This window comes from Saccopteryx bilineata, chromosome 4 (genome assembly GCF_036850765.1).
Source record: "Saccopteryx bilineata isolate mSacBil1 chromosome 4, mSacBil1_pri_phased_curated, whole genome shotgun sequence".
In the NCBI taxonomy this organism is placed as follows: Eukaryota; Metazoa; Chordata; class Mammalia; order Chiroptera; family Emballonuridae; genus Saccopteryx; species Saccopteryx bilineata.
Genome location: NC_089493.1, coordinates 164,389,758 through 164,411,290, shown reverse-complemented (window position 1 = coordinate 164,411,290; position 21,533 = coordinate 164,389,758). Strand labels below are relative to the sequence as shown.

General features: G+C 41.5%; 1 protein-coding gene across 6 annotated transcripts in view; it reads left to right on the top strand.

Moving 5' to 3' along the window:
* The window catches only part of SIL1 (SIL1 nucleotide exchange factor), a 276,662-nt gene that overhangs the window by 177,147 nt on the left and 77,982 nt on the right, over nucleotides 1-21,533 (top strand). For all 6 annotated transcript variants that reach the window (XM_066272611.1, XM_066272615.1, XM_066272612.1 and 3 more), the window contains one exon: nucleotides 18,181-18,372. In XM_066272611.1, the coding sequence (XP_066128708.1) occupies nucleotides 18,181-18,372 (192 nt within the window). The remainder of the gene's footprint in view (nucleotides 1-18,180; nucleotides 18,373-21,533) is intronic.

The following is a 21,533-nucleotide window of genomic DNA, read 5'->3' as shown; positions in this document are numbered from 1 at the left end:
TGTTGTCCTTGCCAGGTTTTGGTATCAGGGTTATGTTGGCCTCATAAAATGTGTTAGGGAGTATTGCTTCTTCTATTTTTTGGAAGTCTTTGAGAAGGATAGGTACCAAATCTTCTTTGAATATTTGGTAGAATTCACTAGTTCACTAGTATAGCCATCTGGTCCTGGACTTTTGTTTTTTGGGAGGCTTTTTTTAAAAAATTTATTTATTTATTATTTTTTACAGAGACAGGGAGTGAGTCAGAGAGAGGGATAGACAGGGACAGACAGACAGGAACGGAGAGAGATGAGAAGCATCAATCATTAGTTTTCCATTGCGCGTTGCAATACCTTAGTTGTTCATTGATTGCTTTCTCATATGTGCCTTGACTGCAGGCCTTCTGCAGACCGAGTAACCCCTTGCTGGAGCCAGCGACATTGGGTTCAAGCTGGTGGGATTTTTTTTCTCAAACCAGATGAGCCTGCGCTCAAGCTGGCGACCTTGGGGTCTCGAACCTGGGTCCTCTGCATCCCAGTCCGACGCTCCATCCACTGCACCACTGCCTGGTCAGGCTTGGGAGGCTTTTGATAGTTGTTTCCATTTCTTCCCTGCTTATAGGTCTATTTAGGTTTTCCAGTTTTTCATAACTCAGTCTAGGAAGATTCTATAGTTCTAGGAATTTATCCATTTCCCCCAGGTTGTTGAATTTGGTGGCATATAGTCTTTCATAGTATTCTACTGTGATCCTTTGTATATCTGTGATGTCTGTGGTAATTTCTCCTTCCATTTTGAATTTTGTTTATATGAATCCTTCCTCTTTTTTCCTTAATGAATTTATCTAGTACTGTGAGATACTGTGCCATATTGAGGGGATATTTTTGGGGGAAGGATATCAATTCTGTTGTATTCATTGATACCTTAGTACAGTGGTCCCCAACCCCCGGGCTGTAGACCGGTACCTGTCCGTGGGCCATTTGGTACTGGTCCGCAGAGAAAGAATAAATAACTTACATTATTTCCGTTTTATTTATATTTAAGTCTGAACAATGTTTTTTTTATTTTTTTATTTTTTTATTTTTATTTTTTTTTCTGAAGCTGGAAATGGGGAGAGACAGTCAGACAGACTCCCGCATGCGCCCGACCGGGATCCACCCGGCACGCCCACCAGGGGCTACGCTCTGCCCACCAGGGGGCGATGCTCTGCCCCTCCAGGGCATCGCTCTGCCCCTCCAGGGCGTCGCTCTGCTGCGACCAGAGCCACTCTAGCGCCTGGGGCAGAGGCCAAGGAGCCATCCCCAGCGCCCGGGCCATCTTTGCTCCAATGGAGCCTTGGCTGCGGGAGGGGAAGAGAGAGACAGAGAGGAAGGAGGGGGGGGTGGAGAAGCAAATGGACGCTTCTCCTATGTGCCCTGGCCGGGAATCGAACCCGGGTCCCCCGCACGCCAGGCCGACGCTCTACCGCTGAGCCAACCGGCCAGGGCCCAATGTTTTATTTTAAAAAAATGACCAGATTCCCTCTGTTACATCCGTCTAAGACTCACTCTTGATGCTTGTCTCGGTCACGTGATACATTTATTCGTCCCACCCTAACGGCCGGTCCATGAAGATATTTTCTGACATTAAACCGGTCCATGGCCCAAAAAAGGTTGGGGACCACTGCCTTAGTAGATTCAAGTGAATCAGTCCTTCTCAGAGTGACATGCTTCATGGAAAAGCTGTTTTGCCCAACATGTTTGGGCTGTTATTATTGAAACCGATCCCTTTATCTCTCTATTTTCATACAAATTGCTTGATGCTTTATGTCAGCTGTTGTTTACCTGTACCTATAAATTGTTGCATTTTAAAATAGGGCCTTTTAAACTTTTGATTCTGCACAAAATGAAGTAGATTCATTTCTCTTTATTCTTCCTGCTAAGAACATCTAAAACCCCTAGACTAAAAGTAAATATAAGAAGACTCTAAAAGGTGGGAAGAAAAAGGCAGACTGGCTAGAGACCTTCATGAATGACATGGCAGTGAATTCCCTGGGATTTCTTATTGACTTTTTTGTATTCTAGAATGGGCACTGAAGAAGCTCACATTCTAGAAATGCCAACAGGAACAGATAGAAAACTGCCTTAAAAAAGACCTGCTCTTTTGAGAGCAGCCAAAGGGCAGCCTAATAGTACAAAAAAAACTTTTGGATAATACCTGTCCTACTTTAACCAAATGACCATGGAAATATTTCCATCTACACCCTTAGTGCTAGTGGCAGTTAAATGGGGAACTTGGATTTCCACTGCCCACTTCGTGGTAACAGACTGCACTCTCATTCCTCCACCAGAGTGGTGTCAGCAGAACCTGAACTTCTCCTCTGTCCTGGTGGCAGTGAGATGGTGTGAAGCTATACTGTGCTACCTCCACCAAGGTGGTAGCAGTGAGAGTTGAACAGAAAGTTAAGGTGGAATTTCTAGCCTCTTCCCAGTGGTAGGAGACTATTCTTTTTTTTTTTTTTTCATTTTTCTGAAGTTGGAAACAGGGAGAGACAGTCAGACAGACTCCCGCATGCGCCCGACCGGGATCCACCCGGCACGCCCACCAGGGGCGACGCTCTGCCCACCAGGGGCAACGCTCTGCCCACCAGGGGGCGATGCTCTGCCCATCCTGGGCGTCGCCATGTTACGACCAGAGCCACTCTAGCGCCTGGGGCAGAGGCCACAGAGCCATCCCCAGCACCCGGGCCATCCTTGCTCCAATGGAGCCTTGGCTGCGGGAGGGAAAGAGAGAGAGAGGAAAGCGCGGCGGAGGGGTGGAGAAGCAAATGGGCGCTTCTCCTGTGTGCCCTGGCCGGGAATCGAACCCGGGTCCTCCGCACGCTAGGCCGACGCTCTACCGCTGAGCCAACTGGCCAGGGCAGGAGACTATTCTTTGCTTCCCCCACTGGTGCCCTTCCAGTAGAGACCAAGTGTTTTGTTTTGTTTTTTTAAAGTTATTTTATTTATTTATTTATTTATTTTTACAGAGACAGAGCGAGAGTCAGAGAGAGGGATAGATAGGGACAGACAGACAGGAACGCAGAGAGATGAGAAGCATCAATCATCAGTTTTTCGTTGTGGCACTTTAGTTGTTAAACTAAAGTTGATTGCTTTCTCATATGTGCCTTGACCCTGGGGCTACAGCAGACCTTGGGTCCAAGCTGGTGAGCTTTACTCAAACCAGATGAACCCACGCTAAAGCTGGCGACCTCCGGGTCTCGAACCTGGGTCCTCCACATCCCAGTCCGATGCTCTATCCACTGTGTCACCGCCCGGTCAGGTGAGACCAAGTGTTTTTCACTCTCCACATGAAGTAACGTGATCTGTTAGGGTGTGATCTGCAGAGGCCAAGAAGAGAACCTGAATGTTCCCTACCTAGCAGCACCAAGGAGGTTTCTCACTTCTCCTAGCTGAGGTGATGCCAGTGGCTGGGGGTATGGGGAGAGTGTGAATGGAGGGTCTATATTTTTACCCTTCACCTGGTGGCAGTGAGGCAATGGCAGCAATCTGCTCCCCACTCTGAGGCAGTGTCAGTGAGAGTAAGTAAGGAAACCAAATTTCCATGCCTAGACCAGCAGCATTGAGGCAATGCTTCAATCCCCCACCAGGGTGCTGTCAGTAGAGGCTAAGGAAGGATTTCTACTCCTAATGTCCAGTATCCAGTGTTGGCAGGTGATACTCTTTTCCTCCTAACTAGAGAGTGAGTGGTGGTAGGATTTTGGAGAGAAGGAAGCTAGAGAAATGGATTTTAAAAATGAAGTCCTAGGCATACTTCTTAGTGACTCACATGAGAAACTGACCAGAGTTAACACAGCAGAAGATTTAAGAACTGAACTATAGTGTGGAATACTGTCTGGATGTTTAGATTAGCTTCTGGGCAGCGCACAAAAGAAGCACCAAAATAACAGTTTAAAGACTGTGAAAACTTAATTCTTTTGTAGTCATGGCTACTATACAAGAAGACCAGAAACAGCAGATTAAACCTAAACAATGTGACTGCCTACTGAAAAGGAAGATTCAGTAGAATTCAGTCTTAGTACCAGAACATTCAGGATACAATTTAAAAATCACTCATCATACCAAGAACGAGGAAAATAAAAATTAAAGTTAGGAAGGACAGTTGACATGCCAACAGTGAGATGACTCAGAAGTTAGAATTATCTAAGAAGGATTTTAAAGCAGCTATCATAAAAAAGGAATTATGAACATTCTTGAAACATATGACAACTTCACAAAGAAATAGAAGAAATAAAAATGAACCAAATGGAATATTAGAACTAAAAAATACAGCAAAATATTTTTAAATTACTGGATAGGCTTAATAGCAGAATAGGGATGAGAGAAAAAAAAATCAGTGAACTGGAAGACAGATGAAAATTTCTTAATCTAAATAAGAGAGAAAATAGATTTTAAAAAAGAACAGAGATTTAGGGACTTACAGGACTACAGGTATACCTCTCTGTATTGCACTTTGCAGATGTTGTATTTTCATAAACTTTGATGTAAGATTCTCCACCAGTATAAAGATTGCAACTTGCTGAAGGCTCAGATGATGTTTAGCATTTTTAGCAATTTTTTTTTACTAAGGTATGTACATTGTTTATTAGAGATAATGTTCTTGTACACTTAATAGACTACAGTAGGCCCTGGCTTGTGGTGCAGTGAATGGAACATTGTCTCAGAGCACCAAGTTCACCAAGTTGATCCCATAGTTGCCAGCTTGATCCCAATGGCACTAGTTCAACACCAAGGGTGCCAGTTTGAGCCCTGGTCAGGCACATCTGAGATGCAATCAGTGGGTGCACAAATAGGTGGAGCAATAAGTTAATGTTTTCTCTCCCTCTTTTTCTCTGTGCTCTCCCTCCCCGCTCTTCTCTCACCTCTTCTCCCTCTTTCTCTTTCATATCAATGGAAAAAAATGGATTACAATATAGTGTAAACATAACTTTTATACGTGTTGGGAAAGCAAAAAATTTGTGTGACTCACTTTATTGTGATATTTGCTTTATTTTGTGATCTGAAACCAAACCTGCACTATCTCCTTGGTATGGCTGTATAACAAAAGATCTAACATTTGTGTCACTGAAGTTTCAGTAGAAGAGGAGAAAGAATGTGTGACTGAAAAAATAATCAAAGGAATACAGATGGAGAAATTTCCAAAGATGGAGAAAGGTATAAACCCATAGATTCATGAAACTGAGTGAATTCTAAATAGGATAAATGCAAAGAACTCAATACTCTGAGACATAACAGTCAAACTTCTGAAAACTAAAGACAGAAAAACTCTTGAGGTCCTGGCTGGTTGGCTCTGTGGTAGAGCATCACTAGCATGTGAGTGTCTCTGGTTCTATTCCTGGTCAGGGCACTCAGAAACGAACATCTACTTCTCCAACCCTCCCCCTTCTCTCTCTCTCTCTCTCTCTCTCTCTCTCTCTCTCTCTCTCTCTCTCTCTTTCTCCCACAGCCATGGCTCTATTGATTCAAATGAGTTGGCCCCAAGCACTGAGGATGGCTTGTGGAGCCTCTGCCTCAGGTTCTAAAAATAACTTGGTTGCTGAGTAACTGGCCATAGATGGGAAGAGCTTTGCCTTGCAGGGGGCTTTCTGGGTGGATCCTAGTGGGGGCACATGCAGGAGTCTGTCTCCCTTCCTCTCATTTGAAAAAAGAAAGAAAGAAAAGCTCTTGAGAGTAATGGCGGGGTAGGAAGCGATACCGATAAATCTCTCCCAAAACTCAACAAGATCTTCAACCAGAAACAGAAAAACCTATCCTTGGAGCCTCCAGATGTTTTGCAATACACCCGAAGGTATGATCGAGCGAAAAATTGGCTAAATATATAACCAAACCCCGAAGGAAATAGGGAGTAAGAAATGCTCCGCCTTCCTCACTAACCTAAACAGGGCGGCTTTCTCTGGGATCTGTGAATATAGAAACTGAGGTGGGCAAAGGAGGTGAATAGATCCAGGCGGCGGCACAAACGGCCGAATCAGGCTGTGGCACGGAGATCCAAGCCGAGGAAAAACTGTTCCTGTGGCAACCCGGGCAGTACAAGCTAATACTCTCGCCAAACCCAGACAAAGTAAGACAAGCGGGGCAGCCATTTTCCCCGATCCCCTGGTCGGCGCGTGCAGATAGTGGGCGAGAGATTCCTTCCAAAGCCCCGGGAGTGGGCGCCGTGTTGTCCCATAGAGAGGCAGAGTCAGAGGCCTTTGTGTGGGCTGAAAGCGGAATCTCTGGGCAGCCCCAGCGCCCTGGGAAAGCCGCACATGGGAGGGAGTGAGAACTAATTCCAACGGTGGAACTTTTCCGTGCTGGTGGGGGTTTCACTCAGAGGGAAACGCAGCCGGCCTGATATCCTGGTCTGCGCGCGCAAATAGTGAGCGAGAGATTCCTCCGAGTGCCTTGGCAGTGCGCGCCCGTGTTATCGCACAGAGGGGCAGAGTCAGGGCCTTTGTGTGGGCCAAAAAGCGGAATCTTGGGCTGCCCCAGCACCTTGCAAAAGCCGCACACGGGGACAGAGTGAGAGCCAATTCCAACGCTGGAACTTTCTGGTGCGGTTGGGGGTTTCACTCAGAGCGTGAGACTGCCGGCCTGATATCCTGGTCTGCGCGTGCAGATAGTGAGCGAGAGTTTCCTCCAAGCGCCCCGGGAGTGGGCACCCGCCTGTGTTACCGGACAGAGTGGCAGAGCCAGAGGTCTTTGAGTGGGCGGGAACCCCTCCTGATTATGCTAGCAGCTTTGACTGACTGAGCCTTACCCAGAGCCCTGTGCTGAGTGGAAATAGAGTGGGGAGTTGCCAGCTCTTTGAGCCTCTTACTATCCAGGCAGAGGCAGCAGCAACCCCATAGCTGGATTATCAGGCTACTAATTGAGGAAGGAAAGACTAGGAAAAAGGCTCCAGGAACACGGACTCTCTCACTGTCGGACCCTAAAAATGCTAATGAGCCTTGACTGCCAACGAGACTAAAGCACAATACATGACATCGCCATAGAGACTTATCAACTGCAAACCTCTCCCTGAGCGTGCCAAAGGGGCAGAACCCGGGGTACAGAGTCACCGACCAGGAAGAGGGAGAGAAAAGGAAAAGCAAGAAGATAACCTCTCAAAATCAAGAATAATCTGCAGACTTTATAACCTATCCCATTTTATTATATTTGTTCGTTTGTTTCTCTTATCTTCATTCTTTTTTTTTTTTTCTTTCTGAAGCTGGAAACGGGGAGAGACAGTCAGACAGACTCCCGCATGCGCCCGACCGGGATCCACCCGGCACGCCCACCAGGGGCGACGCTCTGCCCACCAGGGGGCGTTGCTCTGCCCATCCTGGGCGTCGCCATATTGCGACCAGAGCCACTCTAGCGCCTGAGGCAGAGGCCACAGAGCCATCCCCAGCGCCCGGGCCATCTCTGCTCCAATGGAGCCTTGGCTGCGGGAGGGGAAGAGAGAGACAGAGAGGAAAGCGCGGCGGAGGGGTGGAGAAGCAAATGGGCGCTTCTCCTGTGTGCCCTGGCCGGGAATCGAACCCGGGTCCTCCGCACGCTAGGCCGACGCTCTACCGCTGAGCCAACCGGCCAGGGCTTATCTTCATTCTTGATATATTTTTTTTCCTCCTCCAATTTGGCCGATTAACTCTCTGCAGGTCTTACTCTCTCCTCTCCTTGAACTACACTACCCATAAGTGTTACATCTCTCATTATCTTTTCTTTCCTCTTCCTTTCTCTCTATGAGGGTTGCACTCCAAAACCCTTAACTCTCTCTCTCTCTCTCTCTCTCCTCTTTTTTCTTTTTTCTTCTTTTAGTGGTTCCCTCTTTTTTTCTCTCTCTTTCTTTTCTCCCTCTATATTAGTTTCTTCCTTTCTCCTTTACATCTCCTCTCATTCAAACCTCAATAACAAACAAATTATCTTATCTGGGACTCAAACTTATGTTTGTGGCATTTTGGGGGGTTTTTACTTCACCTTTTTAACTCACTAGCAGTGCTCCCATCCCTGGCTCTCCATTTTATCTAGTTCTTGTTCCACTAAATACAATAGTAATTTTTTAATTTGTCCCCCCATTTTTCTGTTTCCCTCTTATTCCTCTCATCATAAATCTTAGTCAACCAAACCTAAAAGCAAATAATTTTATTCTTGACCCAAATTTTTTCCTTATTTGCTTTTTGTGGGTTCATACCCCTTTCTTTCTTTCTTTCTTTCTTTCTTTCTTTCTTTCTTTCTTTCTTTCTTTCTTTCTTTCTTTCTTTCTTTCTCTCTCTCTCTCTCTCTCTCTCTCTCTCTTTCTTTCTTTCTTTCTTTCTTTCTTTCTTTCTTTCTTTCTTTTTGCCCCTTTATTACTTTTCCCCAATTCAGGCCCTCCATTACAGGCATTGTTTGTTATAATTCTCAGTTCACCACAAGATTTTCTCAAGAAAGAGGGGAGAGGAGAGGAGAGGAAAAAAGGAAAGGGGTAATAATTTCCTTTTTTAAAAATTTTTATTTTATTTTATTTTTCTTTATTTCATTATTTTTTAAAAAAAAACTCTTCGATTTTTTATTTTTTAACTTTTTATTTTTTATTAAATCTCATTAATACTATCAACAAAACCACCCTCAGATGCCATTAAGGAAGAGAAAATCGAATATCATGGATACAAAAGAAAGAGAGGTAACACAGATAGATGAGGAAAAATCTATGGAGAGAAAATTTAATATATTGGAAACATTGGAGCTAAATGACAGAGAATTCAAGATAGAAATCCTAAAAATACTCAGAGATATACAAGAAAACACAGAAAGGCAATTTAGGAAGCTCAGAAAACAACTCAATGAACACAAAGAATATATGTCCAAGGAAATTGAAACTATAAAAACAAATCAAACAGAGATGAAAAACTCAATTCACGAGCTGAAAAACGAGGTAACAAGTTTAGCTAATAGAACAGGCCAGATAGAAGAGAGGATTAGTGAAATAGAAGACAAGCAACTTGAGGCACAACAGAGAGAAGAAGAAAGAGACTCAAAAATTAAAAAAAATGATATAGCCCTACAAGAATTATCTGACTCCATCAGAAAGAATAACATAAGGATAATAGGTATATCAGAGGGAGAAGAGAGAGAAAATGGAATGGAGAACATACTCAAACAAATAATAAATGAGAACTTCCCAAGCCTGTGGAAAGAACTAAAGCCTCAAATTCAAGAAGCAAACAGAACTCGAGTTTTCTTAACCCCAACAAACCTACTCCAAGGCACATCATAATGAAATTGGCACAAACCAATGGCAAAGAAAAAATTCTCAAGGCAGCCAGGGAAAAGAATAATACAACATATAAAGGAAGGCCCATTAGATTATCATCAGATTTCTCAGCAGAAACTCTACAAGCTAGAAGAGAGTGGACCCCAATATTTAAAGTCCTGAAAGAGAGGAACTTTCAGCCACGAATACTATACCCATCAAAGCTATCCTTCAAATATGAAGGAGAAATAAAAACATTCACAGATACAGAAAAGATGAGGGAATTTATCATCAGAAAACCCCCAGTCCAGGAATTACTAAAGGGGGTTCTCCAATCAGATACAAAGAACAAAAAAAAAAACAAAGCCGCAAGTAAAAGCTCCAAGAAGAACACAATAAAACCAAAATTAAACTGTTACAACACCAAAAAAAAAAGAGGGGGAGAAGATGGAGATTAACAGTAGCAAAGGATGATGGAGTGCAAAAGTACTCACAAAATAGTTCGCTACAATGAACAGAGTAGGAACCCTTTTCATTACTTAAAGGTAACCACCATTGAAAAAACCACCACAGAAGCACATGAGATAAAAAAGATAGCAACAGAGGAAAGATGTATGGAATACAACCAAATAAAAACGAAAGATAGAAAAACGAAAGAGAAGGATCAAACAAGACACAAAACTAACAGAAAGCAATCTATAAAATGGCAATAGGGAACTCACAAGTGTCAATAATTACACGAAATGTAAACGGATTAAACTCACCAATAAAAAGGCACAGAGTAGCAGAATGGATTAAAAAAGAAAATCCAACTGTATGCTGCCTATAGGAAACTCATCTAAGTAACAAGGATAACAACAAATTCAAAATGAAAGGCTGGAAAACAATACTCCAAGCAAATAACATCCAAAAAAAAGCAGGCGTAGCAATACTCATATCTGATAATGCTGACTACAAAACAGCAAAAGTACTCAGAGACAAAAATGGCCATTTCATAATGGCTAAGGGGACACTGAATCAAGAAGACATAACAATTCTTAATATATATGCACCAAACCAAGGAGCACCAAAATATATAAGACAGCTACTTATTGACCTTAAAACAAAAACTGACAAAAATACAATCATACTTGGAGACCTCAATACACCGCTGTCGGCTCTAGATCGGTCATCCAAACAGAGAATCAACAAAGACATAGTGGCCTTAAACAAAACACTAGAGCACCTGGATATGATAGACATCTACAGGACATTTCATCCCAAAGTGACTGAGTATACATTTTTCTCCAGTGTACATGGATCATTCTCAAGAATTGACCATATGTTGGGCCACAAAAACAACATCAGCAAATTCAGAAAAATCGAAGTTGTACCAAGCATATTTTCTGACCATAAAGCCTTGAAACTAGAATTCAACTCCAAAAAAGAGGGAAAAAATCCCACAAAAATGTGGAAACTAAACAACATACTTTTAAAAAATGAATGGGTCAAAGAAGAAATAAGTGCAGAGATCAAAAGATATATACAGACTAATGAAAATGATAATACGACATATCAGAATCTATGGGATGCAGCAAAAGCAGTGATAAGAGGGAAGTTCATATCACTTCAGGCATATATGAACAAACAAGCGAGAGCCCAATTGAACCACTTAACTTCCCACCTTAAGGAACTAGAAAAAGAAGAACAAAGACAACCCAAAACCAGCTGAAGAAAGGAGATAATAAAAATCAGAGCAGAAATAAATGAAATAGAGAACAGAAAAACTATAGAAAAAATTAATAGAACAAGGAGCTGGTTCTTTGAAAAGATCAACAAAATTGACAAACCCTTGGCAAGACTTACCAAGGAAAAAAGAGAAAGAACTCATATAAACAAAATCCAAAATGAAAGAGGAGAAATCATCATGGACACCGTAGATATACAAAGAATTATTGTAGAATACTATGAAAAACTATACGCCACTAAATTCAACAACCTAGAAGAAATGGATAAATTCCTAGAATAATACAACCTTCCTAGACTGAGTCCAGAAGAAGCAGAAAGCCTAAACAGACCTATTAGTAGAGAAGAAATAGAAAAAAACATTAAAAACCTCCCCAAAAATAAAAGTCCAGGCCCTGACGGCTATACCAGTGAATTTTATCAAACATTCAAAGAAGACTTGGTTCCTATTCTACTGAAAGTCTTCCAAAAAATTGATGAAGAAGCCATACTTCCAAACACATTTTATGAGGCCAACATAACCCTCATCCCAAAACCAGGCAAGGATGGCACAAAAAAAGAAAACTACAGATCAATATCTCTAATGAATGCAGATGCTAAAATACTAAACAAAATATTAGCAAATCGAATACAACAACATATTAAAAAAATAATACATCATGATCAAGTGAGATTCATCCCAGAATCTCAAGAATGGTTCAACATACGTAAAACGGTTAACGTTATACACCATATCAACAAAACAAAGAACAAAAACCACATGATCTTATCAATAGACGCAGAAAAGGCTTTTGATAAAATACAACACAATTTTATGTTTAAGACTCTCAACAAAATGGGTATAGAAGGAAAATATCTCAACATGATAAAGGCCATATATGATAAACCATCAGCTAACATCATATTAAATGGCACTAAACTGAAGACTTTCCCCCTTAAATCAGGAACAAGACAGGGTTGTCCACTCTCTCCACTCTTATTTAATGTGGTACTAGAGGTTCTAGCCAGAGCAATCAGACAAGACAAATAAAAGGCATCCATATCGGAAAAGAAGAAGTAAAGGTATCACTTTTTGCAGATGATATGATCCTGTATATCGAAAACCCCAAAGAATCCACAAAAAGACTACTAGAAACAATAATCCAAAACAGTAAGGTTGCAGGATACAAAATTAACATACAGAAGTCAATAGCCTTTCTATATGCCAACAATGAAAGAATTGAGAACGAACTCAAAAGAATAATCCCCTTCACGATTGCAACAAAAAAAATAAAATACTTAGGAATAAACATAACAAAGAATGTAAAGGACTTATATAATGAAAACTATAAACCATTGTTAAGGGAAATCGAAAAAGATAATGAGATGGAAGAATATTCCTTGTTCTTGGTTAGGAAGAATAAATATAATCAAGATGGCTATATTACCCAAAGCAATATACAAATTTAATGCAATTCCCATCAAAATTCCAATTTTTTAAAGAAATGGAGCAAAAAATCATCAGATTTATATGGAACTATAAAAAACCCCGAATAGCCAAAGCAATCCTAAAGAAAAAGACTGAAGCTGGGGGCATTACAATACCTGACTTCAAACTATATTATAGGGCCACGACAATCAAAACAGCATGGTATTGGCAGAAAAATAGACACTCAGACCAATGGAACAGAATAGAAAGTCCAGAAATAAAACCACATATATATAGTCAAATAATTTTTGATAAAGGGGCCAAGAACACACAATGGAGAAAAGAAAGCCTCTTCAATAAATGGTGCTGGGAAAACTGGAAAGCCACATGCAAAAGAATGAAACTGGACTACAGTTTGTCCCCCTGTACTAAAATTAACTCAAAATGGATCAAAGATCTAAACATAAGACCAGAAACAATAAAGTACATAGAAGAAGACATAGGTACTCAACTCATGGACCTGGGTTTTAAAGAGCATTTTATCAATTTGACTGCACAGGCAAGAGAAGTGAAGGCAAAAACTAATGAATGGGACTACATCAGACTAAGATGTAGTAAGATGTAAGTTTTTGCTCAGCAAGAGAAACTGATAACAAAATAAACAGACAGCCAATTAAATGGGAAATGATATTTTCAAACAACAGCTCAGATAAGGGCCTAATATCCAAAATATACAAAGAACTCATAAAACTCAACAAACAAACAAACAAACAATCCAATAAAAAAATGGGAAGAGGACATGAACACACTTCTCCCAGGAAGAAATACAAATGGGCAACAGATATATGAAAAGATGCTCATCTTCTTTAGTTATTAGAGAAATGCAAATCAAAACTGCAATGAGATACCACCTCACATCTGTTAGATTAGCTATTATTAACAAGACAGGTAATAGCTAACGTTGGAGAGGCTGTGGAGAAAAAGGAACCCTCATACACTGTTGGTGGGAATGTAAAGTAGTACAACCATTATGGAAGAAAGTATGGTGGTTCCTCAAAAAACTGAAAATAGAACTACCTTATGACCCAGCAATCCCTCTACTGGGTATATATCCCCAAAACTCAGAAACATTGATACGTAAAGACACATGCAGCCCCATGTTTATTGCAGCATTGTTCACAGTGGCCAGGACATGGAAACAACCAAAAAGCCCGTCAATAGATGACTGGATAAAGAAGATGTGGCACATATACACTATGGAATACTACTCAGCCATAAGAAATGATGACATCAGATCATTTACAGCAAAATGGTGGGATCTTGATAACATGATATGAAGCGAAATAAGTAAATCAGAAAAAAACAGGAACTGCATTATTCCATACGTAGGTGGGACATAAAAGTGAAACTAAGAGACATTGATAAGAGTGTGGTGGTTACGGTGGGGAGGGGGGAAAGGGGGAGGCAAAGGGGGAGGGGCACAAAGAAAACTAGATAGAAGGTGACAGAGGACAATGTGACTTTGGGTGATGGGTATGCAACATAATTGAATGACAAGATAACCTGGACTTGTTATCTTTGAATATATGTATCCTGATTTATTGATGTCACCCCATTAAAAAAAGAAAAAGAAAAAAAAAGAAAAAAAAGAAAAGCTCTTAACAGCAGCTATACAGAAACAACACATTATCTATAGGGAACAATGATTGAGTGACAACAGATTTTTCCCCTGAAAATACAGAGGCCAGAAGTACATGGAACAACATTTTTTCAAGTGCTGAAGAAAACTAAAAAAAATGTTCACTTAGAATTCTATAGCCAATGAAAATGTCCTTCAGGAGTGAAATTTAAATTAGGTTGTTCTTACACAAAAGAAAATTAAAAGAATTTGTCACCAGCAGACCTACCTAAAAAGTGACTAAAGCAGGGGTCCCCAAACTTTTTACACAAGGGGCCAATTCACTGTCCCTCAGACCATTGGAGGGTCAGACTATAAAAAAACTAGGAACAAATCCCTGTGTATACCGCATATATCTTATTTGAAAGTAAAAAAAACAAAATGGAAACAAATACAATATTTAAAATAAAGAACAAGTAAATTTAAATCAACAAACTGACCAGTATTTCAATGGGAACTATGCTCCTCTCACTGACCTCCAATGAAAGAGGTATTCCTTCCGGAAGTGCGGCGGGGGCCGGATAAATGGCTTCAGGAGGCTGCATGTGGCTCGCAGGCCATAGTTTGGGGACCCCTGGACTAAAGAATATTCTCCAAGTAGAAAAAAAAATAATAACAGAAGGAAACTTAGAGCATTAGGAACAAAGAAGGAACAATGAAATGACTGATCTCTTGAGTTCTAAAAATTGTGTTTGATAGTTGTTGCAGAAATAATGATAATGTAACGTAACTCCATATACATTCAATATGAATTCCATTACCAGAGTTACCAGTTTTGTTTCTTTGCTACATTTTCATCTTTGTTGGCCAGTTCTCTCTCTCTCTCTCTCTCTCTTTTTTTTTTTTTCATTTCTCCAAAGCTGGAAACGGGGAGGCCGTCAGACAGACTCCCGCATGCGCCCGACCAGGATCCACCCGGCACGCCCACCAGGGGGTGATGTTCCGCCCCTCTAGGGCATTGCTCCAGTCCATCTGGAGCCATTCCAGTGCCTGAGGCAGAGGCCACAGAGCCATCCCCAGCGCCCGGGCCATCTTTGCTCCAATGGAGCCTCGGCTGCGGGAGGGGAAGAAAGAGACAGAGAGGAAGGAGAGGGGGAGGGGTGGAGAAGCAGATGGGCGCTTCTCCTGTGTGCCCTGGCCGGGAATCGAACCCGGGACTCCTGCACGCCAGGCCAACACTCCACTGCTGAGCCAACCGGCCAGGTCCCAGTTCTCTCTTTTGATTAGCCATTTTTACTTAGTTTTATGTGGTCTTATCATTTGGGGATGAGGATGCCATACAACTACACAATTGACAACTGTGTATGAACTGAATAATGGATGCACAGTACTCGGTCACCGACAGACTTTGAAAGAAGTGACGTGATCATCCACTGATCATCATGGGCATCTATGAACTTATTTGTGGTTTGAAGAGTTAGCAGCAAAGTTGGTATTTTATGCAATTATAGTTAATGTACTGTGACAACTGAAATTTGTGTCATGTTGGGAGACTGGTGTTACTTAAACCGTGTTATTTGACATTGGTGTATATCAGATTTTTGTAAAGCAAGGATTGTCTATCTGATAAAAGGCTTATATCTAGAATATATAAAGAATTCTCAGAACTCAGCAGTAAAAGCCAACAACCTATTTGGAAAATGAGCAAAGGACACAAACAGACATTTCACCAGAAAGGATATGTGGGTAACAAATAAGCACATAAAAAGATATTTAATGTTAGTAGCCATTAGACAAATGCAAATTAAATTCACAGTGAAATATCACTATATATCTATTAGACTACCCAAAATAAAAATGGTGATAATATTAAATAATAGTGAGAATGTGGAGAAACTGGGCCTTTCATACATTGTTGGTGGAGCTATAAAATAGAACAGCACTCTGGAAAACAGTTTAGCAGTTTCTTATAAAACAAAACATAAACTTATCATACAGCCCAGCAATTGCACTTTTGGGCATTTACCCCCCAAAAATTAGAACCTAAATTTATAAAATAATCTTTATACAACCTGGCCAGTTTGCTCAGTGGTAAAGGGTCAGCCTGGTATGTGAAAGTCCCAGGTTCTATTCCCAGCCAGGGCACACAGGAGAAGCCCCCATCTGCTTCTCCATCCTTCCCCCTTTCCTTGCTCTCTGTCTCTCTCTTTCCCTCCTGCAGCCAAGACTTCAGTGGAGCAAAGTTGGCCTGGGTGCTGAGGACGGCTCCATGGCCTCTGCCTCAGGTTCTAGACTGGCTCTGGTTACAATGGAGCAAAGCGCCAGATGGGGCAGAGCATCGCCCCCTAGTGGGCATGCCGGATGGATCCTGGTTGGATGCATGTGGGAGTCTGTTTTCTCTGCCTCCCTGCCTCTCACTTTTGAAAAATATAAAAACAAACAAAAAGTCTTTATGCAAATGTTCATGTAGTTTTGTTCCTAATAGCCAAAATCCTGAAACAATTCAAATGTTCTTCAGCAGGTGAATGGTTAAGTGAACTGTACATCTATACAATGGAGTATTACTCAGCATTAAAAAGAAATGAACCATTGATATATGCAGTAACTTGGATAGATCTCAAATGCATTATGTTTACTAAAAAAGCATCAATCTCAAAAAGTTACAGACTATGTGACTCCATCCATATAACATTCTCCAAATGCTAGAATTACAGAGATAGAGAAGAAATTAGTGGTTGCCGTGGCACAGGGACAGGAGGGAGTGGGTGGGAGCAAGAGGTGCACCGATGAAAGAGCACAATGGAACTGTTTGGTGGTGATGGGACAGTTCTGTAACTTCACTGTTCTGGTGATTACATGAATCTATATATTGGATAAAATTGTTTAGAATGAAACACATGCATGTAAATGTATATATGTAAAAGCTGGTGAAACCTGAGTAAGTCTTGTAGTTTAGTTGTAAAGGTATTGTACCTATGTCATTTTCTTGGTTTCAATATTGTGTAATGTAAGATGCTACCATTGGGGGAAGCTGAATGAAGGATACATGGTACTCTCTGTACTATTTTTTTTGTAACTTTCTGTGAGTTCATAATTACTGCAAAATAAACAGCTTTCTTTTTCTTAAAAAAAAAAAAAAGCCTTCCTGAGGGCCAGTTATATGTCATTTTTGTGAGGCAAAGGTGACTAGTTTCTTATCCTGCTCAGTTGCCTGTCATCCCACAGCTCTTCGCCTGGCCAGAGTCCTCTAGCAGTGTGTAGGGAGAGCATTGCACTGTGGTAAGCCAGGATATAGCATCCTAGAGATGCAATTGCTCTGCTAGGAACTTGGTTGTTTTAAAAGAGAGGCTGATTCATTTCTTTGGTTGGGTATCTGTGAAGTGCTTATAACTGGAGAGAAAACCCAAAGATAGTAGATGAACAATTTGGAACTGACTGCTGCTCATCATCCTGCTTTTTATAAACATGTGTGCCTTTTAGTTTTTCTTGAAAGATAGAGACACAAACCACTGTGACATTTCAGATTCTTTATAAGCGCTATCCTCTAAAATTGGGAAGAAAACAAGGAGTGTCACAAGTATAAAATATCTAATTAAAATCTTTTATTCACCTCCAACATGACTTCATTTTTTAAATCTTTAATTTATGTGAGTGCGGGGTGGGGAAGGATTGAGACAAAATTGTTTGAGATGTGAGTATAGTACATAGAGTAATTTAGCCACTTTAAACAGTTGAATAAATCGTACACCTGTAGTTAGATTGACAGTAATGACAGTGATTAAGTTTTCACCAGCAAATTGCTCCCACTCTGATATCTCTTTACGCCAGTTTTCTACATCTGGGTTTCCATAAAATGTTGCTGGATTGGACAAGGCAAAGCCAAGATATTCTAATAATTGCAGAATATAGAGAACCAAGGTGTGACTTATTCCATCCTGGACCTCAGCTTTTCCATGTGTGTGATTAGTGGTCTTCCTGTACATGGGAAGTCAGACTGGGATAAGAGAGCCTTGGAAAACTTTTGAGTGTATTTTTCGGGCAGAGTGCTATAAGGGTAGACTCTGAGGGCATGTTAGAAGGTATCAGGATATCTGAGAGTACACATGACCAAAATTTTTGAATCCTTGAGAAGTAGTTTTTTGAGGCTAGGCATCCATGGTAGACCATGAGAATCTTGGAAAGATGTCTCCAATTGATGTATTTAATAATCTCTTTGCTCCATAGGCAAGGCAGGCTGAGGTTAAAAGGCTCTTCCGCCCCATTGAGAAGCTGAAGAAGGAATTTGAGGAGCTGAATGTTGTCATTGAGACTGACATGCAGATCATGGTACGGCTGATCAACAAGTTCAATAGTTCCAGCTCCAGCCTGGAAGAGAAGATTGCTGCACTCTTTGATCTTGAATATTATGTCCATCAGGTATGGTATTTCAGTCTATAAGTTTGATTTTTTTAACTGACAGCTTCAAAATGAAACCCGCTGCCCTAAGCTCTTGGAATATATATCGGCATATTTACTGCTCTCCCTGCATGTCTATTATTTTTTATCTAGGCCAATATCTACTGTAGTAAGGTGCGTTCTTAGAGACCAGAGCCAACTACTTTTTCATTTGGAATATTGCCTTCTTTATTTTTCAACACTGAGGATACAGTAGAGGTCCTGCCCTGGCCGGATAGCTCAAGTGGTTAGAGCATCATAGGTTGCTGGTTCAATCCCTGGTCAGGGCACATACAGGAACAGATTGATGTTCCTGTCTCTCTTTCTCCCTTTCTCTTTCTCTAAAATCGATAAAATAAACATAAAAAAATAGATGTCCCTATTTAATGCTCAAATTAACTTTTATTTTTAAGTGAGCGAGAGACAGGAAGAGAGAAAGAGGAGAAGCATCAACTCATAGTTGTGGCACTTTAGTTGTTCATTGATTGCTTCTCATATCTGCCTTGATTGGGGGGCTCCAGCTGAACCAGTGACTCCTTGCTCAAGCCAGTGACCTTAGCCTTTAAGCCAACAACCTTTGGGCTTAAGCTAGCAACCATGGGATCATGTAGATTATCCCACACTGAAGCTGTCACGCCTGCGCTCAAGCCGGATGAGCCCCTGCTCAGCTGGAGGCCTCGGGATTTCAAACCTGGTACCTCAGGGTCCCAGGTCGACGACACTGGATCCACTGCACCACCACTGGTCAGGTGTCAAATTAGCAATTTAATAATAGGATAATTTAAGATTGTATTCAGGACTCCAGAGGATAATGAAGGAGTATATACAACAGCGGAACTTATCCTAGTCAGGGACATTGGGGAGGATTTCCCTGAGTACATGACATTTAGTTTGAGCATTAAAAGATGAATAAAAGTTGGCTAAGCGAAGAGGGGAGATTAGAGCAGGGGAATGCAAACGATAGCCAGTGGGGCCAAATCTAGCCCACAGCTGGTTTTCATAAATAAAGTTTTGTTGGGCCACAGCTACACCTATTTGTTTATCTATTGTTTTATTGTTTTAGGCTGTTTTCAAGCTACAGTTAGAGTCGAGTAGCTGTGACAGAAACCATATGGCTCACAAAGCCAAAAATTATCAGACTCTTTAGAAAAAGTTTGCCAGCCCTTGGATTAGAGTAGTCCAGGCAGAGGAAACAGCATGTGCAAAGATTCTGAGTCAGAGAAGAGCTTGGTGAGATCGAGGACCTAGAAAAGATTAGAGTGGCAGGGGTCTCAAACTCGTGGCCTGCGGCCCGCCGAACAATTTTGTGCGGCCCGCAGACTAATCCACGAAGTTCAAAATATTTTGGATAACATTAAGTAAGCCCGTGGATTAGTCTGCGGGCCGCACAAAATTGTTCGGCGGGCCGCATGCGGCTCGCGGGCCGCGAGTTTGAGACCCCTAGCACTAGAGCATAGTGACCAGGGGATGTGGTAGCAGAGATAAAGTGGAAAGGTTAGGGAGTCAGAGAGGTGGAGTTGGGAACACCATGCTTTTTATGATTTTATTCTTGATCCTAAGAACCATTGAAGAGTTTGAAGCAGGGAAATGATCAATTAGACTTGTGCCATAATTATAATACTTAATACTTACTCAGTAATATCCTATAATAGGGTCATATTTAAGTGCTTTATACACATTAATTTTTTTTTTTGAGAGAAGAGAGAGAGGGAGAGTGACGGATAGGCAGGGACAGACAGGCTGGAAGGGGAGAGATGCGAAGCATATATTCTTTATTGTAGCACCTTAGTTGTTCATTGATTGCTTTCTCATATGTGCCTTGATGGGATGGTAGGGCACCAGCAGAGCAAGTGACCCCCTTGCTCAAGCTAGCAACCTTGGGCTTCAAGCCAGCAACCATGGGGTCCCATGCTCAAGCCGTCAATCCCACACTCAAGCTGGTGAGTGCACTCAAGCCGGTGAGTGCACTCAAGCCGGATGAGCCCACGCTCAAGATGGCAACCTTGGAGTTTCAAGCCTAGGCCCTCAGCATCCCAGTCAACACTCTATCCACTGGGCCACCACCTGGTCAGCCTATACACATTAATTTATTGGTTTCTGCAGCTGCCTGTGAGTAGACACTGCACTGCTGTTAATCCCATTTTATAACTGAAGATTGCATTTGTGATTGCCCAAGGTCACCCAGTTTGTGAGTGGTGTGGCTGGGATTTATATCAAAGCCTGTCTGACCCCAAACTCTGTGCTCTTAATATTTTGGCCACTCTGCGTCTCACAGGATACTGGTACTGTTTGATTGAAGCTTGAAGGGGAATAAGTGAATCTAAGGAAAAGGAGCCAAGAGAAGCCATTTATTTATTCAGTAAATTAATTTATTGGATGCCTCTTAAGTTCAGGCACTGTTCCAGGCACTTTGGATATATCTGTGAACAAAATTGGAGCTCATCTTCAAGCAGAGGCAGATAGACAATAAACATAACTACTAAGTACATTATAAATAATATATTTGGCCTGACCAGTGGTGGCGCAGTGGATAAAGCATTGACCTGGAACACTGAGGTCACTGTTTGAAACCCTCAGCCTTGCCTGGTCAAGGCACATATGGGAGTTGATGCTTCCTGCTCCTTCCCCCTCCCCCTCCCCCTCCCCCTCCCCCTCCCCATCTAAAAATTGAATAAATAAAAACTAAAAGGAAACAATTTAAAAATATTTGAAGGTGATAAATACTATGGAAAAATAAAAAGAGCAGGGAAGGCAAGGAGCCTCTCAGGCAGGAGAAACAGCAAGTTCTCTTAGCCCTAAGGTGAGAGTATGTCTAATGTGTTTGAGAAACTATAAAGAAGTCAGTGTGGCTGAAGCTGAGAGAAGAGGGAGAGAAGTAGGTGAAACTCCAAGAGATGATGGGAGGAAGATCCTGAAGCTCCTCGTAGATCATGGAAAAGAATGAAATTGAACATTATTAGAGGATGTTAAGCAGAATAACATGATGTGACTTATTTTGAAAGGATCCCTCTGACTGTTGTGTTGAAAATTAGACTGGAGGTGGAGGGGCATGCGTAGAAGCAGGGAAACCGGATAGGAGGCTCTTGCAGTAATCCACGCTAGGGGTGATACTGGACTTGGAAAACTGTGTAATCATAATCAAA